The sequence below is a fragment of the Neolamprologus multifasciatus genome, chromosome 7, assembly GCF_963576455.1.
Source record: "Neolamprologus multifasciatus chromosome 7, fNeoMul1.2, whole genome shotgun sequence".
In the NCBI taxonomy this organism is placed as follows: domain Eukaryota; kingdom Metazoa; phylum Chordata; class Actinopteri; order Cichliformes; family Cichlidae; genus Neolamprologus; species Neolamprologus multifasciatus.
In genome coordinates, this window is record NC_140445.1 from 51661817 (window position 1) to 51684700 (window position 22884).

General features: G+C 42.1%; 1 protein-coding gene across 4 annotated transcripts in view; it reads right to left on the reverse strand.

Moving 5' to 3' along the window:
- The window catches only part of reln (reelin), a 98326-nt gene extending 76441 nt beyond the window's left edge, over nucleotides 1-21885 (reverse strand). For all 4 annotated transcript variants that reach the window (XM_085167711.1, XM_085167709.1, XM_085167710.1 and 1 more), the window contains exon 1: nucleotides 21316-21885. In XM_085167711.1, the coding sequence (XP_085023837.1) occupies nucleotides 21316-21568 (253 nt within the window). In that variant the 5' untranslated portion in view covers nucleotides 21569-21885. The remainder of the gene's footprint in view (nucleotides 1-21315) is intronic.
- Nucleotides 21886-22884: the final 999 nt, after the last annotated feature.

Below are 22884 nucleotides of genomic sequence, written 5' to 3' on the forward strand. Positions count from 1 at the left end.
AGTTGGGTCTCAGGGCGTTCATTCTTCTGGTTTTGGTGCGTTACACTGTGGAATTCTGGGCAGAGTAGACTCCTGTGTGGCCCCGTCTGCCTGCCTGGTTGTCTGACTGGGCGACTCCATTAACATGTCCTCGCACAAGACGCTTGTGCGTGTGTCTCTGAATGTGTGTGTTCGCCGTATGTCTGTGTATGTTGGACGTGTTACACCCTGTCTTAGGAGCAGAGTTCAGTCCATCTCTTCCCTCCCTTTCTCTCCTCCATATCAAAGCCTCAATAATTCATCCCACAACACTCCTTACTGTATCCGGACGTTTCCTCCCTTGTTTTACTGTCGTAACTTTTGCACAGGGATCCAGTGCTCCACAAGGAGTATATACAGTGTTTACTAATAGTATACACACTGTACATACAACTTCTCTCTGCTCCATTACAGTACAAAACAGTCGGTTTTATACTTTTTAATGTTGCTCTGATGATTTCTTTGAGAAACAGCCACTCAAGTAACAGGATCTAAATCTCATTTCAAGGACTTCCACTTTTTTTTTCAGCTGCTGGCATCTCCTCACAGATAGGCTTTTAGTTCCAGTTCTGTGACACACTGTTTCTCAACTAAATGTACTGAATGAGCCTAATTTGGGTTGAAAGGGTTAATGTTATGAAAGGCCCATTTTAAAGCAAACCATGCAGGTAACTAAGTATTTTGTCATGGTCCCCCTGGTCTGCTTTTTGAGTTGCTTTACACTTTTAATTTAGTTTGTTTTTCTAGTGCTCGAGGTTTTTAATTATCGTTAACTTGAGTTTTTGTTTCCTGTTTTGATTTCTTTATTATTCCAGCATACAGTGAGCGTTTGTTCTTGTTACTGTAGACAGCGTGTTTTGGTTCATGTTCTGTTTTTTATTCGTTGTAGTTATTTTAGTCGCCTCAGCGTTTCTTTCTCTGTTCCTTCTGTCTCATCTTTCTGTTACTGTCTGTTTCTCTCGCTGTTATTAATATCTAGTGTCAGTCTTATCTCTGTGTGTAGCGTCTTGCCTCTGGATTACTTCCTGTTTTACTTTGACGGTTAGTTATCCTTCATGTCCTGTGTTAGTTCCACTTCCTGTCTTTCCCCCCCCATTTGTTTTCAGCTGTGTCTCGCTCTCCACCTGTCTCAGTCCTCCATGTATATACACACTTGTGTCTTACCTTTTGTCCCTTTTTGAAGTAACATATTTTCCAGAGGCTCTCTCTGTTTTCCCCGGCCCCAATTATTACTTTTGGACTTCTGTTTGTTTCTCTATGGCTTGGTAATTTGGGACTTAATAAAAGGTTTGTTGTTCTTGTTATTTAACTCTTGGTGCCTAAACATAACCAAATACTTTTTGCTGTCTAAACCTAATCAGAGAGTAAAAGCAAAAAGTAAAAAAAAAAAAGAGCGAGAGACTGAAAACAAAACTAATTAGAGAGCGGAGGAAAAAACAAAGTGCAAAACACACAGCTCACAAACCAGACACAAACCACCGTCTCCAGTGATTTAATTCACTGCCAATTCGCCAACCTCCAAATGAGGATTTTATCGCCCTATAAAGAAGGAAAATTACGTCTCAGCGTCCGCTGAAGCCATCGGACTGCACAGCTCTGCAACCCCAGCAGCATCTGATGGAAAGACTGGGATGCCCTGGGATGAGAACGCGCTTAAAATGATTGCGTTATTGACACTTCCTACATAGCAGTTCATATTATTAATTGTGTATGGAAGAGTAATTTTTTATAGTCCCTGTCTTCCACTCCACTTTGCAAACTTCTATGGCACAGTGTAAACAAGATATAAAAACACCAGTTACGCTTTATTTCACACTTGATGACTGAGTGGTTTTTCACGGCATTGACATTTTGTTTATTTGTCTTGACCACATATCTGTGTAAATATGTATGTGTAGATATTGGTGTGTTTGTTTTATATGTCAGAAATAAATGTTATCATGGTCGCAAATATTAACCAGTCAAAAGGGAGAGCTGTCTGCAGTCCCTCCTGGTCAATATAAAAAGCCTTACACTTAAAATATAGACGATTTCTTTTTTAAAATTTAATATTAGAAATGCTTGGTTGTCCACAAAAAGGAAAAAAAATAGCTGGCTCTAATAACACTCTGTGAGCAACAAGTAATTTCCTTTTGCTTGTCTGCTCTGAGCACTGCCAAATTCTATCAGCATGTACAGCGTGTACGCGAAGCTGTATTTGGAGAAAGATACATATTTTGCTTGGCAACAGAAGCATTATCATATTCACTCCATGTTGCTCAGTGCACCTCTAACACATCCCTATCTGCAGAATGCAAAGAAAAGGGCTTTCTTATTAAAAAAAAGAAAAAAAAGAAGCAGTTATCATGTTCATACTATGCATAAATGTCCTCCTCATTTGTGCTATTTTTCTATCCCTCCAAGAATACATTACCCATTCAACAAATCCGTTCCACTGTGTGGTTAAGACATGTTATCAGTCTTTACATTATGCAGTATTGATCCAAGGCCATGGCATGAAGCAGTATTTAATGGAGTAATGACTGAGTTTAATGGACTAAGTTGGACCAGGCTCAGTACGCACAAAAAACGCTCATTTCTGCACTTCCATTGACCTGCATCACCAAGGTTACGCACACTCCATTACTCTCCACAGACAACTTTACATGTGCTGCACAAATACAGCAAACAAAAGACTTTTTTCCCCCTGCCTTCATTGTGCCGTTTCTCTCTTTAGCCGCGCTTTACACCTTTCCTACAGCTTCACTCCCATTGAGGAATCGCTGTAAAAGAAAAATCCTCTTAACTGCACTTTCCCCATCAACTCCTTTCTCATGCATTTTCTGCTCCCTCGCAGCAGTGTACCTCTGTTTGATGTAGAGCATGGGGTGGGGGAGAAAGAGTGGAGAGGAGGAAAAACAAGAACAGGGGTGAAGAGGGATGGAGAAAGAAGGGGTACTGGAGTGGCCCGTGGAGAGCAGCACTACCTGATCAATACAAATCCAGGATCTAAATTATTTAGAAAGGCCTCTAACAACCTTCTCTCACTCGCCTGTGGAATGCATCAGACAGATGAGCCAATCAGATGAGATCAGATCAGATCCAATCACCTGTGGGGCTGCTTCACTCACGAGCACACACACAGACACGCACACAGATCTAAAGGGAGGCCTTTGATGGTAGCCTTAACATTCTTGTCCATACTTCATTTCTGAGCAATGTTCGCTTGGCCGAGGGGGATGAGGAGCCATGAGGCGGGCAAAAGAGGTGAAATTAATACCAACTGTCTCATTCAACACGTAGGCAGGTTCTGCGTTTTTGGGTATGTATTTTTCCATGTGCATTGTTTCTTCACATATGAACAAACCGAGTGTCAGGCTAGTGCTGTTCATGCAAACTTCTAGATTGAACTTTAGGCTTTTTCCTGTAGTAAGGACTAATCTTTGGTTTACATGTCAAGTGCACACTTAAAAAAAAAGAACAATACGTGTGCGTTAACTCTGTATTTGCTGTATCAATTTTGACTGCTAGCTTAGTAATTGGTGATAGGTCAGTAGATCTTTAGCATGCTTTAGCATGTGTCTGAGCAGTTTCTGCTGTGTGCATGTCCTCGCTCAATCACCGTGCAGGATACAGAAAAACCCTGCCTTAATGTTTTCTTTCACTAAACCTTTGCTATTTAATGCTTTACAACAAGTTGGTATTTTACAGCATGTGGGCCGGCCCATACTTGTTTTTTAGTGCTTCTGTTCTTAATTAAATTTTGGTTATGTGATTCTTGTTGTGTTTAGGAAGGAAGAAGAAGGGAGTTGTTCAAGGTTTCTGCAGACAAATGAGCTACTAAACATTAACAAGGCCTGCATACGTTGGTGAACCTTCGTGTTTCAAATTTCAAGAGGCACACGCTAGGTCCAAGTGTCATGCCTGCAAGTGCTCTTGACTTAGATCTTGCAAAATCCTCATTACACTGTATGCATAGCACTCATACCCACATACAGATGCTCATATTTTATACTGGAACACACCCCAGAGCACATCTCTTGGCCCTAAGCCAGTATGTAATATTGATGGTGCGATGTGGTATGCCTCATTATAGACACACACAACCGTGCTACCGCTCAACTATTGATGGGCCCAGGGCTTTCTTCACTTCTTGGGATCCACCAGGAGTAATGTTAGGGCACGAAGTATCAGAGCACCACACAACGCAACAAAATACACATCCTTTGCTGACAAGTCTCTCAGAGATCAAGTGGGCACACACACACACACACACACACACACACACACACACAGAAAACACAAAGTGATGACTAACTGGTAATGTTAAACTAATCTTCTGTGACAGTCTACTCTGCAAAAATATGTTCACGAAAAACTGCGAGTAAATAAAAGAAAAGCCTACTTTTCATCTAAATGTATGCATGTGCTAAACACTACACTACTTGTTCTGTCTGAGCAAATCTTGGTTTGAATTTGTATGATTAATTTTTCAGCTAGCATTCTCGATGAGTTCTTGTAGCCAGCTGCTAACCAAGAACAACAGGGCTGCATTATCATATCGCCTGAGTGCATTACGCTCTCCTGAAGCCTATAAAAGCATTCTCAACGTGGGAACAACAAGGCACTGGAAGAAGACAGTGAATAGGTATTTAAATTTTACAAGATACTACAGTATGGTTTTACACTAGTCCCAGAGGTGTGCTATTGCCTTTAGACATGACTGTAACGGTGCTAGACAAAGAACCTGTTTTTTTCCTATATATAGTACAAACAGTGAGAGGGGAGCCATGAATGATAGAAGGTTTGGCCAATTCCTTGAGAAAAAAAATGGGTGTATTAAGCTGTCAAACAGAAACCAAATGCTCATGTTGGAAATTCCAAACTAATGTGAATGGATCACTGTATGCTGGGTCAGCAATTACAACAGGGTCCAGAAAAATAGCACCCAGAGGCATTTTAAAAGCCATGGTAATGTCTCCTTATAGTGCAGCAAAGCATAATCGGTACTGTACTTGGCAACATGTGGCATGAGCTCATTCTTAGAAATAAAGAAAAAAAAAAGCATGGGAAGTGATTAAACTAGAGCTGGACAGGAAGTCCTGGAGGTCTCAAAGAAGACCTGACTTACATCACGGACGAGTGTGTTTGCATTGAAGTGGCTGTGTGGTTGGCATGTCCTGAACAGCTGCTTTCTGCTCTTTGTGTACAGACACACCCACCAGTCTTTAGCCTCACCCAATTTCACTTCACTTGCACAAGTCTCAAATAAACCTATTGAAAATACCTAAAATGGAAAGAAATGACTTTAGAAGGAGGTTCTGACAAAATCTGATACAGCTGCTCCCTTTTATGCCAACGGCTGAAAGTACAGCTTAAAGAAGCAAGAGTCTGAAAAAAGTCATTTTAGCAAGACATCAGAGCACAGACAGTGCAAGAGAATATATTATCAATGAAATTCCCTCCATCCCAGGAGGATGCCCTTTTTGTTTCCAAATGGATGGAGGTTTTCCTGGCAACGATCTGGATAAAGATAGCCGACCATCTGACCCATATCCCACTGGCAGACACACACGTGCCCCAGAGAGGACCAGGAAATGGAGGCCAGATCACAGGGAAGCTATAGTTCCATCTGTTTCCATGGCCATGCCAGTGTCGGGGTGCCACTTCACTCTGAGCTTCATGAAATGGTTCAAACTGTCAGTCACCTGACCGTGACACCATGAAGGATAGGTTGCTGTTACCAATGACAATGAAGAAAGCAAAGATTGGAGCTTTAAACGGACAGCGTGTTCATGGCCATCTGAATTACCCAAGTCTAAGTCTCTCCTTACAGCTTCAGAAGACTGTGTGGGAAGTGTGTTTCTGCACATATATGTGTCATGTGGCGTTCGAGTCAGGTTTTAGAGGCATCATTCCATTGCGTAACCTTCTGGCACCATCCTGGCCTGCTGGCACCGCCATCTGCTGCTGTGAAACACTAGATCACAGACGACCTATCAGCCACAGAGCTTCTACAGGTCTGCTTAACTACAACATGTACAACCTTTTCTGCAAAAAGGCTCAGAGAAAGCAGTTTTTCCTCTTGGGAGCAGGATACGTGTCCTTTCATGATCACTGCCAGAGATAACAGCCAATTTCTGTTCTCGATCCAGTTTCTTCTATTGAGGTTCTACTCTGTTTACCAAAGAGGGGAGCTGAAGCCTTTACTGCCTGCCTAACTTGGCTTCACCCCTGCAACAGCCGTGGAGAAAAAACAGGAGCGAAGAGGCAGTTCTGTCACAAGCATCCTGTTCCTCACACATAATCTGCCTCACAATCACACTTCATTGTGCAGCTCTCATACAATGCATACAATGTTCACTGTGAAAACATGAGCAGGTGTGTACGGGATCCACAAAAATGATCCTCGGTAAATTATTTTACGATAATTAAAGGTTTTCACATTGTAATATTTATGTTTCTACTTCAGGGGCTTTTCCTTTGTTAAGTACCACTTCCACCATCTGTAAGTGTTTTATGTCCTTTTTATTCGTGGTGCTAAAATGCTTACACTGGACTTAGAAGGAATACACAACCCCAGTGGGAAGGCATGTCCACCAATCAGCGAGGCAAAATAAGTCATGACAGAAGAGACTTCATAGCTTAGACAACTCAAAGGCTATTCTCTTTACTTGAGATTAGCTTTGATAGCACATCATCTCTCTGAGCTTTTAACATTATTCATTATTTCATTGTACAGAGGCCTCAAACTGCACGCAGATCCCGTATCATTACACAGCTCTGCTTTGAGACTCTAAATAGGTTTTGATAGGTTGCACTTCTGTTACCTGGTCTTCATCTTGTTAAGAAATTTTCATATGATGAGAAGCATGAGATAAGAAAGTGATTGTATGTAGAAGGGGAAAAAAATGCAAGAAATAGCCTAATACAAATGATCTGTAACCTAAAGCAGCAGGCAAGTGTTATATAAATATAACTGCTAAAACAAAATCCAAAACATTTGCCATGAAGGGAATGTTGTTCAGCGTCAGATGCATAATTGGTGGTTGCTATAAAGGGTTATATTGTAATCGGGTTCAAGAACACCATGATTCTTTCCCTCTGTTGCGTGGTGGCTGCCAGGACTGGAGAGTGAGCTGTCCTTATGATCAACACCATGTGTTCTGTAGACAGAGAAAAAAGCTTCAGCTATCCAGGCCTGACAAGCAAAGCGTCTTCCGTCACTTGTCAAAGACATCCTGAACATGCAAACGTGACATGAAAAGCCAAGGTGATCAAAATGCTAATCATGAAACTGAATAAATATAATCACATTAATGTTGGTAAAATGTTACAGAGGGAAGCTGCGACTGCATATGCCTTCCAGAGAGAAAATCCAAGGAATGCAAGAAAACATTAAAAGCTGAGTTAGCCTGAAAAGTTGGGTAAAACCCAAACCACAACTTCTTGCATATTGCTGAGACACACAACACACACTGATAAATCTGTACTGTAATATGATACAAACTTGACTCTAAACTCATCAAAAAGACACCTGATCGTACGGTAATCTGCTTTCACGGCACCATACAAACAAATAGTAACCACAGACAAAAACACAGACCAAATCCAGACACTGGACATGCACAGCACTGTTGCATAACTCCCTTTCCATCTCACCTGCTCCACTGGGAGCTACCCTATACGAAAAAAGGAAGGAGACAATGAGGGCCAAGCTCTGAACTGTTAGGCATAACGTCAATGACAGTTTTGATGTCCCAGTCAGGGACACCAGGTTGCTTTGTTTAAAAGTTGTTTATCATATTTCCACAACTGGTTTATCTCCCACAAGGAGTGTAAACTAAACTGTTTCACAACTGAGTAATCTGTGCCAGGAAGGCATCTGTCAAAGCAGGGCCTTGAGGCTTTAGCCCAACGTAGAGCAGGGATTTAGATGGGCATTTAAAATGACAAAGACTAAATGACTAATGACTGAAACATTTATCTGTTTAGTTTGGCCTACCAAACTACAACTTTTTTTGACATACCAGAAAAAAAAAAAGAAGCACAACCAACCAATGGTTGAAACACCAAACACCAAACCTCACATCATTCTCAAATGAAAGTTAAAGCATTTCAAAGGCTCTAAAATTTTCTACAGGCCTGCATATCCAAAACACTTCTGTCTTGCATCAATGCATCAATATAAATGACAAGGCGGTAAATCCAAAGTAAGACAACAGAATTTGTAATGTATGTGTGTTTTGCACTCTTTGGTGTGAAGATGCTTAGATTTGGAAATCAGTATCTCAATCTTCATCATTAAGTGGAATCGATTACAAATGAACAGAAAGAAAAAAAATACATGCCTTTTATAATTTCCTGGGTTCAGTACAGATGGCGCTATAAACAATGTATGTGTCAGGACTATTGGAACAGTTGAGGCACATTTTTTCTAAACACAGAGTCTATGTGGCTTCTAAACCCCAAAACACGTTGCGCCAAAAATTGGTCCACCCCAAGGATCGGGTCTGATTTATACATCGGGGAAGCCAAACAACCTCTGGCAAAGCGGATGGCACAACACAGAAGAGCTACCTCGTCAGGCCAGGACTAAGCAATCTATTTACACCTACAGGCCAGTGGACACTCTTTCAATGATGAGGATGTACACATCCTGGACAGGGAGGAACGATGGTTTGAGCGAGGAGTCAAGGAGGTCGTTTACGTGAAAAGGGAAAGACCATCTCTGAATCGAGGAGGGGGCCTAAGGGTACATCTTTCACTATCTTACAATGCTGTGATTGCAGCCATTCCCCAACTCTCTGTGAATGGTACTCATGGCCATTGATCAGTGGTCTTTGATCAGTGGTTGTTGATCAATGGTCATGAGAATTTGCATATTAATGATCAAGGAACTGACCTCACAGTCCATTGTTTATTCAGTGGGCTAGTTTCAGTCATTGTACAAATGTACTGTTTATTAAGGTTGTTGAAACCTGTAGTCGGCTGAGACTGAAGAAGTATTCTCCCACTGAAAACGCTACATCCAGATGAACAGAATCAACCTTTTGGGATGTACGCAAAGAGTCAGGTAGTGAAAAGTTTTGTTTGAGAGATAGTGTGCTGTTGGAGACACACAACGCAGACTTCACTTCACTTTCAAGGAGACAAATAGACAAAACCTAATAAACGCCAGTGTCTTGGAGCCGTCATGTTTTATTAAAATGAAACACATTGCTTATATTGAATTATTTCCAACTGAGATGAAATAGCCTAAAAAGTGAATATTTTCATATTGTTTGTGAAAAAATATATATATAATCTTTTTAAATAAAATCCTGCTGTTTAGTCTTTCCCTGAATTTACATCCTCATATTTCCAACATTACATATTCCAGACTCACTAAGGCTTATGAGATGAAAGAGAATAAGTAACACCAGGTGCACCTGCCCTCGTCTTAGCCATCCTCATGGGCTGACACATCAAACTGCAGTTTTTAATCAGGCTATGAACGTGGACTTTTGAACAGTTTGAGCCTCATCAACAGAAAAAACCACAATGTGCCCACTTCATGTTGAACTTCAGCTGTTATGACTTCCAAAAAGCAGGTCAGCTCTCTGTCCATGCAAAATTCATGGCTTTTAAAACTCAGAGATTTTACACAATACAGTTGTGTCTTCTAGGGAAAGCTCTTGACACAGAGTGATGGAAAGTAACAATGGGATATTTTATTAACCAAGGCCAGGATAAAAAATTATGTATTTTTATGTTTTTAATCTGATGCACAGAATTCGTCTACAATGGCTCTTTTTTCCCCACCTGTGCCTGTAATACACTAACCTAGTTTTTAATGCCTACTGCCCAGGAACATCTGGACATGACTTTCTGAAAAAACAACTGTTCTGCTAATACTGCTACTGTACTACTACTGGATGTATGTGCACACAGGAGCACAAAAACAGTATGTATACATCTGTGCTCCGATATGTGCACACAGGAGTAACTCACACACATGCTTAGTGTATTCTCGGCTAACAGCAGTCCCGACCATATTCCCACTATCACAGATTTAATAGCGCTAATATGAATAATGGAACTGTCATTTCACAGAGGTTCACTTTTCATCCCAGCTCTGTCACTACATCTTAGCGTCTTTTCCACACCCACTTTTCCTACGCCTTTCTGCTTACACAACATTTCCCTCTATTAATAACACTTATTCTATGTATATACTTGGGAGATCGTGTTTATTTTTTAACTGTGAGTTATTTTGTAGAATATGCTTCTTTTATTCAGAACAGCAGTACATTACATAACCATATGCTTCGTCAACACGTCGACTTATCCAGGATTTTTTTTATGGATCAAAACAGTTAAAACAGTTCATCAGATTTATAATGACTTTAACAGTCATCAAAAAGTGTCCTCTGAACCTACAGGTCTCCTCCTGAAAATATACAAGTGCACACAGCCAAAAGACAACATGATAGCTGTTATTCATCTGGCGAATATGAATTCCAATTGTCAAAGTCTTTCAAGAACTCAAAGACTTCCTGGCAGCTGGAAAGGAAGTGCCACGCTATTTTGCTCTCAGCTCCCTGCTCTTTCTTGGCGTGAAAGTTACAAATTATGGCCAGCTAAGTGAAAAAGTACTGACATCAGTCAAAGTCTGACACGCCTCTGTAGCTTTTGGGTATGAATGTTTGGTGGAAGGAGAGTGGCACGCTGGTGGGGAAGGGGCTTGCATAGAGCAGAGGGGATGATTGATTTCTAATTAACAAGCTGGTTGCCATAATGAAAGACTAGATGGTCTCTACTGGCAGCAGATCAATGGGGAGTGCTTCCTGTGACATCCAGTCTTAATCACACCAGCACAGCTTGCTAAGAATGCACTTATTGCTGAAAATTAATGCTTTCATACTCTCACCATCTCCCCTTTCTCACCCCCACCTCTTTTCTGTCTTAACTTCCACCTCAGACCTCTGCTTTCACTTGATAACAGGGATCACTCAATTACTATCGCTCTGCATGTGACAGTGACGTGCAAATAAGCTAATGTGTTGAGTCATTGACAAACGCACCGCAATGTCTATGTTCAGACAAAGTGGAATGTGCTAAGCTGGTGCAATAGGTATCTGGTGTGTTTGCAACCATAAGTATTTCAGTTAAATACGGTATTATGAAAGCAAGTCTAATATTTCAGTCTGCGGTAATTTAAAAGTGACAAAATGGCTCTGTTTCTGGACCTCCCTGCCCTTCCACAGGGAAAGCTGGAGAGCAGTAGAGACACCGAGAACAGAACACAGGATTATGGACTAATAAACACTAATGAATGATTAAAATGACACTTTTTAAGTCAGATACAGCATGAAGGAAGGAGCTCTGCTAGGGGTGGGCTGCAAAGTGGCTTGCAGATACACAGCAAGTTCAAGCAGCTTAAAACAGCTTAGATAAAATGCTCTACATGAATTTTGCATACAAAAGTATTACCTGAACTACCAGCTCATGTGGACTGACCCTGAGATCAGCTGGTCTGATTTTTGGGCCCTCCAAATAAAAAACACTATGCCACATTTCAGAGTCATGTCTTCTTTCCCTCCAAACCACCCCCGGCTAGCTATGATCCACTGAATGAGAGTCAGGCAAAGAAGTATTTCCCTGGGATTTATTCTAACTAACACGGTATTTAAGTTAAACCTATTATGATTATTTCACTGAGTGAACACATACGATGTAAAAAAATAAATGTAATCTCGAGAAGGAGCTGTGGCTTCGGGAATGCTAAAGTTGTGTTTACCGGGAGTTCACACTTTCACTTTAATGTTTTTTTTAAATGAAAAATACAAGGGTGAGAGAAACTATGTCTTTTTATTGGATATTGTCAGTCTCCCTCGAGTGCAGCGAGTCTGGAAGGTGAGGTCTCACTTAATCTTTATTCTAGACCTCTATCATTCTTGATTTCAGTTCCTGGTTCTCCCTGACAGGCAAGATACAATCAAACACCTGATCCACAGGGGTGTAAGACACAGCTCAACTGGGTATTCCTTGGCAAAAAGAGACCTTCTTTTATCTTTTGAAAAAAATATGTCACTGGCTCATTGATATTCCATGTTTTACAGGCTTCTTATCTACTTGGACTGATTTTAAAGACATTCTTTTCTTAAGACTTCTTGACAAAAGTAAGTAATGACTAAAAGTGAGCTTGGATTTCAGAAATGTAGCTGATGAACCACCAAAAGCAAGATAGATGTTTGTTGTTGGGGTCCACAGGAAAAAGCTCTGAGGAAGTTTCAATTTTCCTGAGTCAGAACTCACACATGGCATAATGGAGGCTGGAGGTTTGAGGTTGCATATTCGGGAACAGTGGGGAAATGGGAAGTATTTTCAAGGAAGGAATATGTGCTTTTCGATGTGCCGATCTGTAATCTGTTTCTGCCAGCCTGCTGTGTTTTTCTGGGCAGAGTGGGATAGTCGTTTGAAGGAGGCTGATGCTGAATGGGTGGGGGGGAAGGGGCCAGGGCTGGGACTAATCCGCCACTGCCACACGGCGTGTGCCCAGCACCCAGCCAGTTGCACCAAGCCGCCTCCTCTGTAGTGGGCCCATTGGAGCGCTACAAGTCCCTCTGAATGCTATCAGCACAGACGACACACTGCCCCCCAAGCAGGGATTACAGTTTTCTCAATGAAGCTGCCAGGAGGAGGGTCTAAAGCAAAAAGAGAAGTAGAAGAAAGAGGCGGAGGTGCACAGTGCTCCATCAGCAGCCTCCTTTCTCTTAAAGGAAGAGGCCATTGGCAAAACTGACAGCAGTTGGTAAAGGATCCCAAGAGAACAACAGAAGAATTCATCACTTTTCTCATCCAGTTTTGAGCCACTTTGTACCCCTTGATGAGAATCACCAACACTGTTGTGAGGCAAAGTGGTAAGGGGGAGTTTGAATAGACACAGAGAACTCTTAATGCCACGTGTAGCCCTGTTATCTGAGACTTGAGAAGGAAATAACTTTGTAAATATATTTACAACCACATGTTAGTTGAAAGTGAACATCAAAGAGGCAGAGGAAAAGGGAAAACTGGAGTGTGCAATTATAAAATAATACAAATAATTTGAATAGACTGCAGAAGGGCGTGTCACTCATGTTTTCTATTAAAACAACTTGAGCAGTAAATACAATGCGGTTGATACGCTCCCTCCCTCGGGGTTTCGAGTATTTTGGCTATTTGAGTCGACGCTCTGTTTCTCATTATACTTTGTCATAGAAACTGATACATGCAGCTGCCCCAGGAAGTATTTACGCAATTGAACTTCACTTCTAAAACACGAGATAATTGCATTCGACAACAACATGTGAAAGCAAATGGCATTTGTGTTAAAAAATGAACAACAACTGTGAATAAAAAAAATTCTGCACAAAGAAGTTGTGCAAGAAGTTAAATGAGAATAAATAGAAATAAAACACACAATGAGGGTAAAATGTTTTGTCATCCAATACCAATGCCACTAAAAGCAGAACGGAATTTCAGTCAATCAATCAGTTTGACTGGTTGATGTTCAGCTGAAACAGTTGCGCTGAAAGTTTTTTCCATGTTTTTTTTCTCCACGGTATACAATAGGTGCTCGATGCAAATAAAAAACTTTAATTTTCTCCTCAGCAGGGGTATGCTGGAAAAACAAAAAGCCAAGTCTCTCACTTGAATAATTTTAAAAATGATTTAAATTTATATTCAAAAATCCCCAGCGCACTTCAGAGTTTTTATGAATTCAGCAGACTTTGACGTTCCCTCTACATGTTACCAGATTTCTTTCCTTTACTTTTTGTCCAAAGTTCTGTGTTTCTGCAAAGGTAGTTTTCCATTCCTTGAGCATGGTTTCCAAAATGGGTGTAGACAGGGGGTAAAGTGGGATTTGGTATATCGGAGAACCCCCAGATTGGGTGTAGCAGTGCAGGGAACTTAAAAATAAGTCACACAATAACTTGCATTGTGAGTTACTGTAGATTTCTCTTTGTGCACAGGCTGTGATCAGCTGACCTACTACTCTAATATTCGCCGTTTTTTTGTGGATTAAAGGCTCCAACTGAATTCAGCGAGAGATGTTTTGTGAGCTCTATGGCTGATTTCCAAACCCTTGACCGTATAATGTTAGTATAAAAGGTAAAATTAGGTTAGTGAAACTAATAAACATCATCCCATTAAATATTATATATAATAATAATTGCTACCTTTGATGTAACCATACTGAATCACAGTAAACCTGAAACACTTGCAAACTAACCTGAATATCCTGCAATAAACTGCCTGGTATTTTCTTTGAATAACACAAAATTATTATACTTCAGTTTGTGATGTTTCACAAAATGGAAGAACACAACTTCAGTAACGTGTGCTGTATACATCCAATATCCGACTTAAAACCTCGAAAATGAATGAGGACATTAAATAGAAGCTTCACATTTCCTCTTTATCAAATGTCACGTGTTGAGCAGTTACTTCTGAAAGCAAGCTCTCTCCCATCTCTCCACTCCTGTCTTACATCTTTCTCCATTTCTGACACTGTCACATTTTCATCTCCCCGGAAAGTACAACAGCTGCTGATTTAGCTGGCAAAAATGTTGCGCAGAAAGTTTGTGTGTTTGGTGATATTTTGAGCTGCTCGAAAATTACATGACATTTAATTTAAAAAAAGAAAAAGAAAAAAAGCTGTACTCCATTTATGCTTGCTCCTCTTCTGTGGAGCTAGCTAGTTTCTTAAGTATCTAACTTTCCTCACATATGCACCATGAACACAGGGATGAGATGAAAGAAAGGATGCGTTGAAGTTGTTAGGAGGCTGTGGGATGTCACTCTTGTCTTATTACTGAGTAAATATCTCCAAGACATTAAAAAAAAAAAAAAACTAATTTGACAGTAACCAGCCTATCAGACAGGTTTATCAACTGAAGGTGCTGGAGCATCCGCTTTAAATCTTAGATGTAGGTCTAGCATGCTATTTTTGTTGGCTTGGATGCTTCGAAGACATTTTGCTCTTTATTTACTGCTTAAGAATCAAACATTGAACATGTTTGATTCTTCCTCTGTGCTGTCAGAACCCACAAACCCTCTTGCTAAACAGATCTATGGAACTAAATTTGGTTACTCAGTGCACAAACTTTTCCACTCCACATGAACTAGGAAAAATAAAGAAGACAGCATATCCGAAAAGGACTAGTATGCCAGCATTTTAAAAGAATCAACAATGACTTAAATACATAAGACACCAAAAACTTCCAAATGAAATCAGAGCAAACACATGCAGAGAATTGTGAGCTGAAGCGACAGGCTTTGTGTCAAAGCAAACATAAGAAATCAAGTTTACAAGTAGCATGGATAAATAAACTTTTTGTAACTCGGTGCAAATAGAGAAAGACGGACGCTATTTTACGCAGTTTTAAAAATGAAACTGCTCTGCTGCAAAATGTCTTTTATACTTTTTGCTTTTCCTTTGTCTTAATTGTTACATTAAGAATGATGACAAATTAGACATGCCTGAATGCGTTTTTAAGCAAATAGCAATTGTGTTCACAAAGTACAGCCATTGTCTTCCCACACTGTGGCTTCCATTAGATTTGTTTACTGTTAAATCCTGAGAAAGTCACCACCAAGAATGCTGCTAAAGTGCATCAAAGGTGGAAAAGCTCATAATGTCACTATAATTGATGTGGTTTACGTTGGCTGCAAAATGTGTGCCAGGAGTGGAACATGCTGGTATTTGCGCTTTCTAAAACAGAAACCCACACACTTCAGAAACAGACACATGGGAAATGCACTATTTGAGGACACGTTAGGACAACGGGAGTCTAGTTTCTGCACATCACATCTCGTATTATCAACATACAGACACTCCAAATCAGCCCCCCCTCTGCCTCCCAACAGACAAACATGCACTCTAGCATCCTGAAAATCCTTACAGCCACTCATCTGCCCACTCGTGAAAGTTAATAAAAACACAACTCACATGTGCTTGTTAAGAGCTTTCTTGTTTTGGCTGGAAAATGAATCCGTTGAGGAAATTGAAAATAAAAGATGTAGCAGCTCTGTGCCGCTTGGCCAGATAAGACTGGCACAGGCGCGCACCTCTGCCTGGCAGGGATCCACTCACTGCCTTCAATTTTAGTTTTTCTACCACACCTGGCACCACGCTGGCATCATTCTGGCACCAGCCAGGCAACGGCTAACAATGTAACTGCTATCTAAGGAGATTTTCTGTGCTCTGATGCAGTAAATCAATTTTCCAGAAATGTAGCTTATAGGTGGCATCTGCGCCATCTCAACTATCACGGCTTGAATTTCTCTGCTGCAGCCTTTCATTGACTCTTTATGAGAAAAAAGAAAACAAAGGCGGCAACAGAGAAGTGTGTTTGTTGCTGCAAGTTTATTATTATTTCTGCAATGTCATGGGTTTGTACAGTATGTTATAATAGCTTAAGAACATTAATAAGGAAATATATTGGCATAGCAATTTAGCACATGACAGCAGGAAAATACTAACTTATGTTGCGATGTCATTTTGTAACACCGCCACAGAGAATTGTAATAGCCCGCTGATCAGGACATTTGTGTTTAGCCAGCGGAACATCTGACCTGTCTCTATGTCATGATGGATCACCCACCAAGAGCTGAGTGCTGTGCACACAGCCAGGCGTGCATGTGTGACAAAGGGAAGATTCCCAATGAATATCCATTCTCATTTCTCGCCCATCTGCTCCTTGATATAAAGGAAACTGGCATAACTCAGAAAGCACAATGGTTTTTAAATGGTTCATCATTCAGTGTCCACAAAGACAGAACACCCAAACACACCCAAAAAAGCCCATACAAACAGTAATACACTTGACACACTTCTCTCTACCCACTGAAGTGACCTATTCAAACACAGCAGCAGGAGGCAGAGAGGCTGAAGGGCCGGGAAGCTAATGAATGCACGGGTTTGGACCACTTGAAAGTGCTTGTGCTGTCCGCATGTTGCTTTTTGCTCACAAGAGAGCCCTATTAAACCATTAGCCCCTCGCCCCTCACTTCTTTCCCCAGTCTTGCTCACGTTTTCGCTGTTCCCAAAACTGCATAAAATCTAGGACAGTCTTTAAATGGTTTGCTGACCAAGGTTACTTCAAGTTTTCTTACTCTTGTGAAGCCATAAATACAAAATATTACATGTAAGGGGAACAGAAATGTAAGGTGGACAGAAAAAAAAGTTCTAATCTAATCTTCTCAGGAACAGAACTCTAAACAATGCAGCACTGACAAGAAGTGGTCAGAGGTCAGAAAGCAGACACTTAACAGTCCTCAGAGGTTAAGTAATGCAGAAGGTGCTGATGACATCCAAACGGCTGCCATAGTCACAGCAGATTGATGTCATTTGGGCATTCAATCTGAAGCCGGCGCGTGCCTGTATGGATAGTCTAAAGATGGGCCCTATGTTTGCAAGACATCTTTCTGGGGGTTTACTAGCATAATGTGATGTAGGCAAGATAATATTTGCTTTTCTACAACCCTTCTGGGGCCTTGTTCCTGTGACCTTCAATTCAACATGTTGTTCTACAGACATCAGTCAACAGCACACTTGCAGAAAAACTCCCCCAACCATGACGAGTAATCAACTTTGCAGATAGATAATGGCCTCTTTCACTTTGCGAGGCACAATGAGCTGTTTCTGGCGGCTGACAGGAGAGCGGACGGAGCAATTCACTAAACCTAATCTCATAGGTTATCGTGGCATGAGCTGATGGCATTTTGTGAGGATGAATTTATCGCCAAACTCCCACTAAGAATGTCATTCAGTGGCAACGTCCAAATCTCCTTGAAATGTTGATTGTTTCTCTGGCTTTTTCAATCATTTGCACATGGAAAAGGTCCACGGACTAGACCATAGACAGATTAGGAAAGGCTGTTTCAGCATCTACTGACAACTCCTTCTCTAAGCAGCCGTCTTGTTTTGCCCCTTCCTCCTCCTGAGCGACACTGAAAAAGACCATTGTATGGGCTGTTTGGAACCTGCATGGTTGCATGAGTGCCTCAGTGCTTCACAATGACATCAAGAGCTGTGCATATAAAAGCAAGCTCCAGACAACTCACTCACACTTTCAAGTGGCACAAACAAAACGCAGATGTCCATATGAAGTCGTGGTACGATAAACATGACTGTGGGTTTTTTTTTCAAGAGTGTACGGCCATTAACACAAACAAATTGGTGCAAACACCTTGACATGAAAAAGACCCCAATCAATCTCACTGGCCCCATTTCTACCTATATACCTCCATTTGTCTGGCTGTTCTCTGCTGACTTTCAGAGGACACCACACAGCCCTTCTGTCCCCTCGCCAATCTGTGCTCTCTAATGAAGACCCGAACGCTCCACGATCCGGTGAAATGATGTCCCTTCAGCTCCGGATTTAAATCTAATGCTCTGTTTAGATCAAATCTGCCTGTTCCTTTTCTTCTCTCTGCTGTGTCACCGTGTTTTCTTAATGTTATTGTTCATCTGTGAAGACGAACACGCAAGATTTCCACAGCAGGGTGACGAGAAATGACAGAAATGCAAAGCAGCTTTCTCTGATTAACTGTGTTTAGAAACCATGCTCTGGGTTTTGTATTCTGATGTTGCTTCTTATAAACATGTTGTTGCTGTATGGAGACCGTCGCCGACTCCCAGAGCAGTGTTAAAAGAGGCCAGGCGGCAAATGAAAAAAATGTTTTAACATCATTGAAATAAAGAGAGCTGCTTCCCGAGTGTATCAAAAGTAGTTCAAAAGGGTCATTTGGTTATTTAGAGGACAGCCTTAAATCCCAGTGTGACCTCACTTTTTTTTCTTTTTTGCTTCTGTCTCTTTATTAAAAGATAAGGCTCTACGTAGGCAGTATGTGCACACTTGGTTTCCATTTGTCTGGAATAAGAAGCGACCCTAGAGTCTGAATGTGAGCAAACAAATCTTAACAAACCTTTTCATTTCTCCCCTTTTGTTTCCAAGCAGTTCAGAAAGTCCCCACAGTGCTGTATTTCTGTTTTGTCCACTATGACCCCGCCAGTACACCCAACCTCTCAAACATTTCTCAGCCTCTCTTGGTCACTTCATTCTGATAGCTAAACACCGTAATCTTGTCTACACATTCAAAAGTACACTGCCCACACATGGTCTTATCACTCAAAAGCAACAGAGAAGCAAGAGGCAGTGAGGTCAGGCTGGAAACTCAATTACTGTGCGGCCACACTGAATCTTCCTCTTGCTCTGCCCCAAACGCTGAGTTAGATTTCTGAGACACTCACCTCCTATCTCTTTTATAAAAGATCATCTATCTCTTTCCTTTTCTGTAACTTTACCTCCATCCACTAACCTCTACCTCTTCTCCTTCACGGTCTTTTCTTCAGTTTTCTTTTCTACAGCTTCTTCAACAAGCATACAGCCAGAACCTCGAATACTTTCCACCCCCATTTCGTTCAATAGTTATATCACACATTGCTTTAGAAGATTAAACCAAAATCTAATCCAAAACTAAGGTTCAAAAAGCACAGAAAAACAGGGGAAAAATATAAACCACTTAAATACACAAGCTTATTCCCAGAAAACACTTTGCCTGCTCTATCATATAACGAGAGGATGTCATTTTTTGTCTTTTTCTATCACTCCACATTTAGCAGGGCATGCAGATAGATGTCCGTCCTCAGTCTCACTGCTGTGTATGTGTAGCCCCTCAAAATCCACTCAATTCCTACCACGATGAGCCCGGCAATGGCTGTGGTAAGAACATGCAAGGCTGGCTGTAACCATCAAGGTTTGAAAAGATGAGAGAAGTGGAAAAGAGACGAGACTGGGATTGCTCACGATTGCACAACTATGCACACAGCCAGCAGCATTTCACTTGCTCGCTTGCCATTTTTCCCTTCCATCCCCAAGCAAACTCAGTCAAAACCCTGGAAATGTAACAATGACCTGCTGTCATGTGCCAAAACATGGGACAGAGGCGGGGGGGGGGGGAGAGACAGAGAGAGAAAAAGTGAGCAGCTTGGAACCCTGTCATTTTTCTGTGCAAGCCCTGCTGCTGGTATCTTATCGGCTCAATCCTCTCATCGTCATTTAAATCTCCCCCTACTCCATCCGATCCCAGCCTTGGCCCTATTTAAATCCCTCCCTCCTCCCAGTCCACCACATTTCTAATGCTAATTATCTAAACCTCTCTGTGCACGCTTTCCCTCCCATCCACCAGCTAGTTATTCAAATCTCTCCCCACCCACTCTCCCTACAAGCCCGGCCCCAGTTAAAGGTGCTTGACTGAAGGGCTGATCCGGGCTGTTATTTTTCCGACATAGAATAATACTGCTTCATCCTTTCCTGATCTGTTTTCCTGCCCTTTTTTTCCTTTCTTCATACAGTTACACAAACTCTGAATTGAGAGTTAAGATAACTGGATTCCGTCATCAACAATAATGTATTAAATTAAATCAAATACATCAGCAAGGCGCACGCAATGCATGTATATTTAGGAAAGCGTATATGGTGGACACATTAAAATGTGCATACATCAATTCTCTGTTAAGATGATAGCTGCGTGGGAATGTAACCTTAGTCGGTCTGTGGTGGCCTGTTAGGGTCACCGTCCCCAGTGTTAAGTAAGGCGAGAGCGAACGAGCAGAGTTTGGGGAGGTCAGAGGGGATCTGCTTTCCAGGACCAGGTGCCGGCACAACAGTGTGGGAAAGGGGACACAAGTATCTGTCTCCTCTTCCAGTCGAAGCACGATTCACTGATTTCCTAATCTTTTCTCCCTATCAGTCAGAGCATCTCTTTCTGTGGTGCTCCGTTTTGTCCATTCGCACTCGCAGCCTTCACACTCTCTCTCACTCTCATTCAGTTGGAGGGATCTCGCCGTTAGTCCTGTGGAGAAGCCACCTACACATGGAGCATCGGGATCAGAGGAGTCCCACTCAGCATCACTATTTATTACAGTTACATAAATGCTGGTTTCCAACAACAGCCACCTCACAGAACCTGTTAACTCCCATGTGCACACGCAACAGCCGCACGAAACACCTGCACGAAAAGGAATTAACTGCACCCGCAGTGTGCATAATTCTTGTTCGATAAGTTGGTTGTATGTCTTAATGCAAAGTGCATATTATGCATATTGCATTTTTGTAGAAATCATCAAAAAGAGATTTTTTTAAAAATACACAATTTTATCAATTCAAAGCATTTCTATTTTACTGATTCCTTACTGACATCAACATTGCTGAAACAAACACATCCCATTCTCTTTTCCATGCAGAATTTTTTTTAAAAAGTGGACACCTTAGGGGGTGTGCTCACCTTGATACTCCTGTCCAGGGGTGTAGGTGGTGGGGTTGCCTGTAATTTGGAGGGTGAGAAGCACCTCTCCCCCACCTTCTGCTATCCCGGCTCCCTCCAGCTCACCGTGGTGGGTGCACAGGAAGAAGAAGGGGTTGAAACGGGGGTAGAAGCTCGCAGGGGGAGCCCCGAAATCCATGTTGCTGCTCCCCAGGACGAGGGCAAGCAGGGCACAGCCTAAAGCACCCCCAAGAGAGGCCCGCGCCATGGCCATCTGCCCTCACACCACGCGAGGGGCTGAGGGAGTGAAGGTGGGTGAAGTGGTAAGGAGAGTGATGGCTGGGAGCAAGGGAGGCGCGGGTAGAGCTCCAGAGGACAGGTTTGGAGTCCAGAGATGAGTCGAAAGTCCAAAAGTGTGTGGGTGAGAGTGTGCACGTCTTGTGTGTGCTTGTATGTGCAGTATTTCTGTGTCTGAGTGTGTGGGCTTGGTCGTCAGGAAAACTGCTCTTCTTTTTCCTCTCCCTGTCCTACCTCCACTCTCGGGGAGTTCAGAGCTTCGCCTGTGCTGTCCTGCTCCGGCGTTTAAATACCTCACCCCTCCCTCTGTTTCCCTCTCTCCTCCCACCCTCCCTCCCTTCCTCTCTCTGTCTCTCGTTCGCTCCAACACCAGCTCCACGCGTGCTGTATGCGCTCTACAAGACGGCCTCCCTCCTCTCTCTCATCCAGCTCTTCTCTCCTCCCTCTTCTCCGCCAGTCTATCACTCTGAATTTTTCCTTAATCTCGTTCTCCCCCTCTCTTATCTCCTCCTCTTTACCTCTCACTAAACCATTCTGTTACTCCATATTGCACTCTTGTATCCCTCTCTGGAGACCTTGGCGGCCTTATCTCTATGCATCTGTTAGTTTCTTCATCCCTAAGCAGCCCTCTGACAGATCCCTTTCACTCTTCTCTTCCTTTGTCTTTTTGCCCATCCACCAGACTGTCTCCTCCTCTCCCACCCACTATCACACCTCCTTTCTCCCTCCCTATTAAGCTCTCTTCACCTCCCTCTCCTTCCCTTTCTCTCTTTCTGCTGTTCTCCCACTTTGCCCCTCGATCTCCCTCTCCTTCTTCTTTCAAACCTCTACCTCTCCGTCTCTTCTCTCATCTTTAGAAGTGCTCAGCATTTGTTTTTCTTCTTCTCCTCTGTCGCTTTTTTTTTCATGGGTTTTCCATGAGAATCTCCTTTTCCACAAGATTCTCCAACTTTTTTCCCCCTGTCAGACTAGCCCGCGCCACCGTTCCACTCTGCATTAGGCCACCACCAGCTGATGGATAAGTATTCGTCCAGCACATGCATATCTTCCCTTTTCACCTGGGAGTAAATACAAAGAACCTGTATTTCAGCCATGCGACTCTCTTTCTCTGCCCATCTCTGTCTTGCTCTCTGTGTAAGTGATACACTTTGCACCCCCCCACCCCACCCCACCAACAAGCATTCCTTCTTCAGACCTTGTGGAGACAAAAACATTTTCCAGATATATGACAAACACAAAAAAATTGTCTCAGTGGCTGCACAGTTCCTTTCATGGCACACGGCCAAAGTCAAA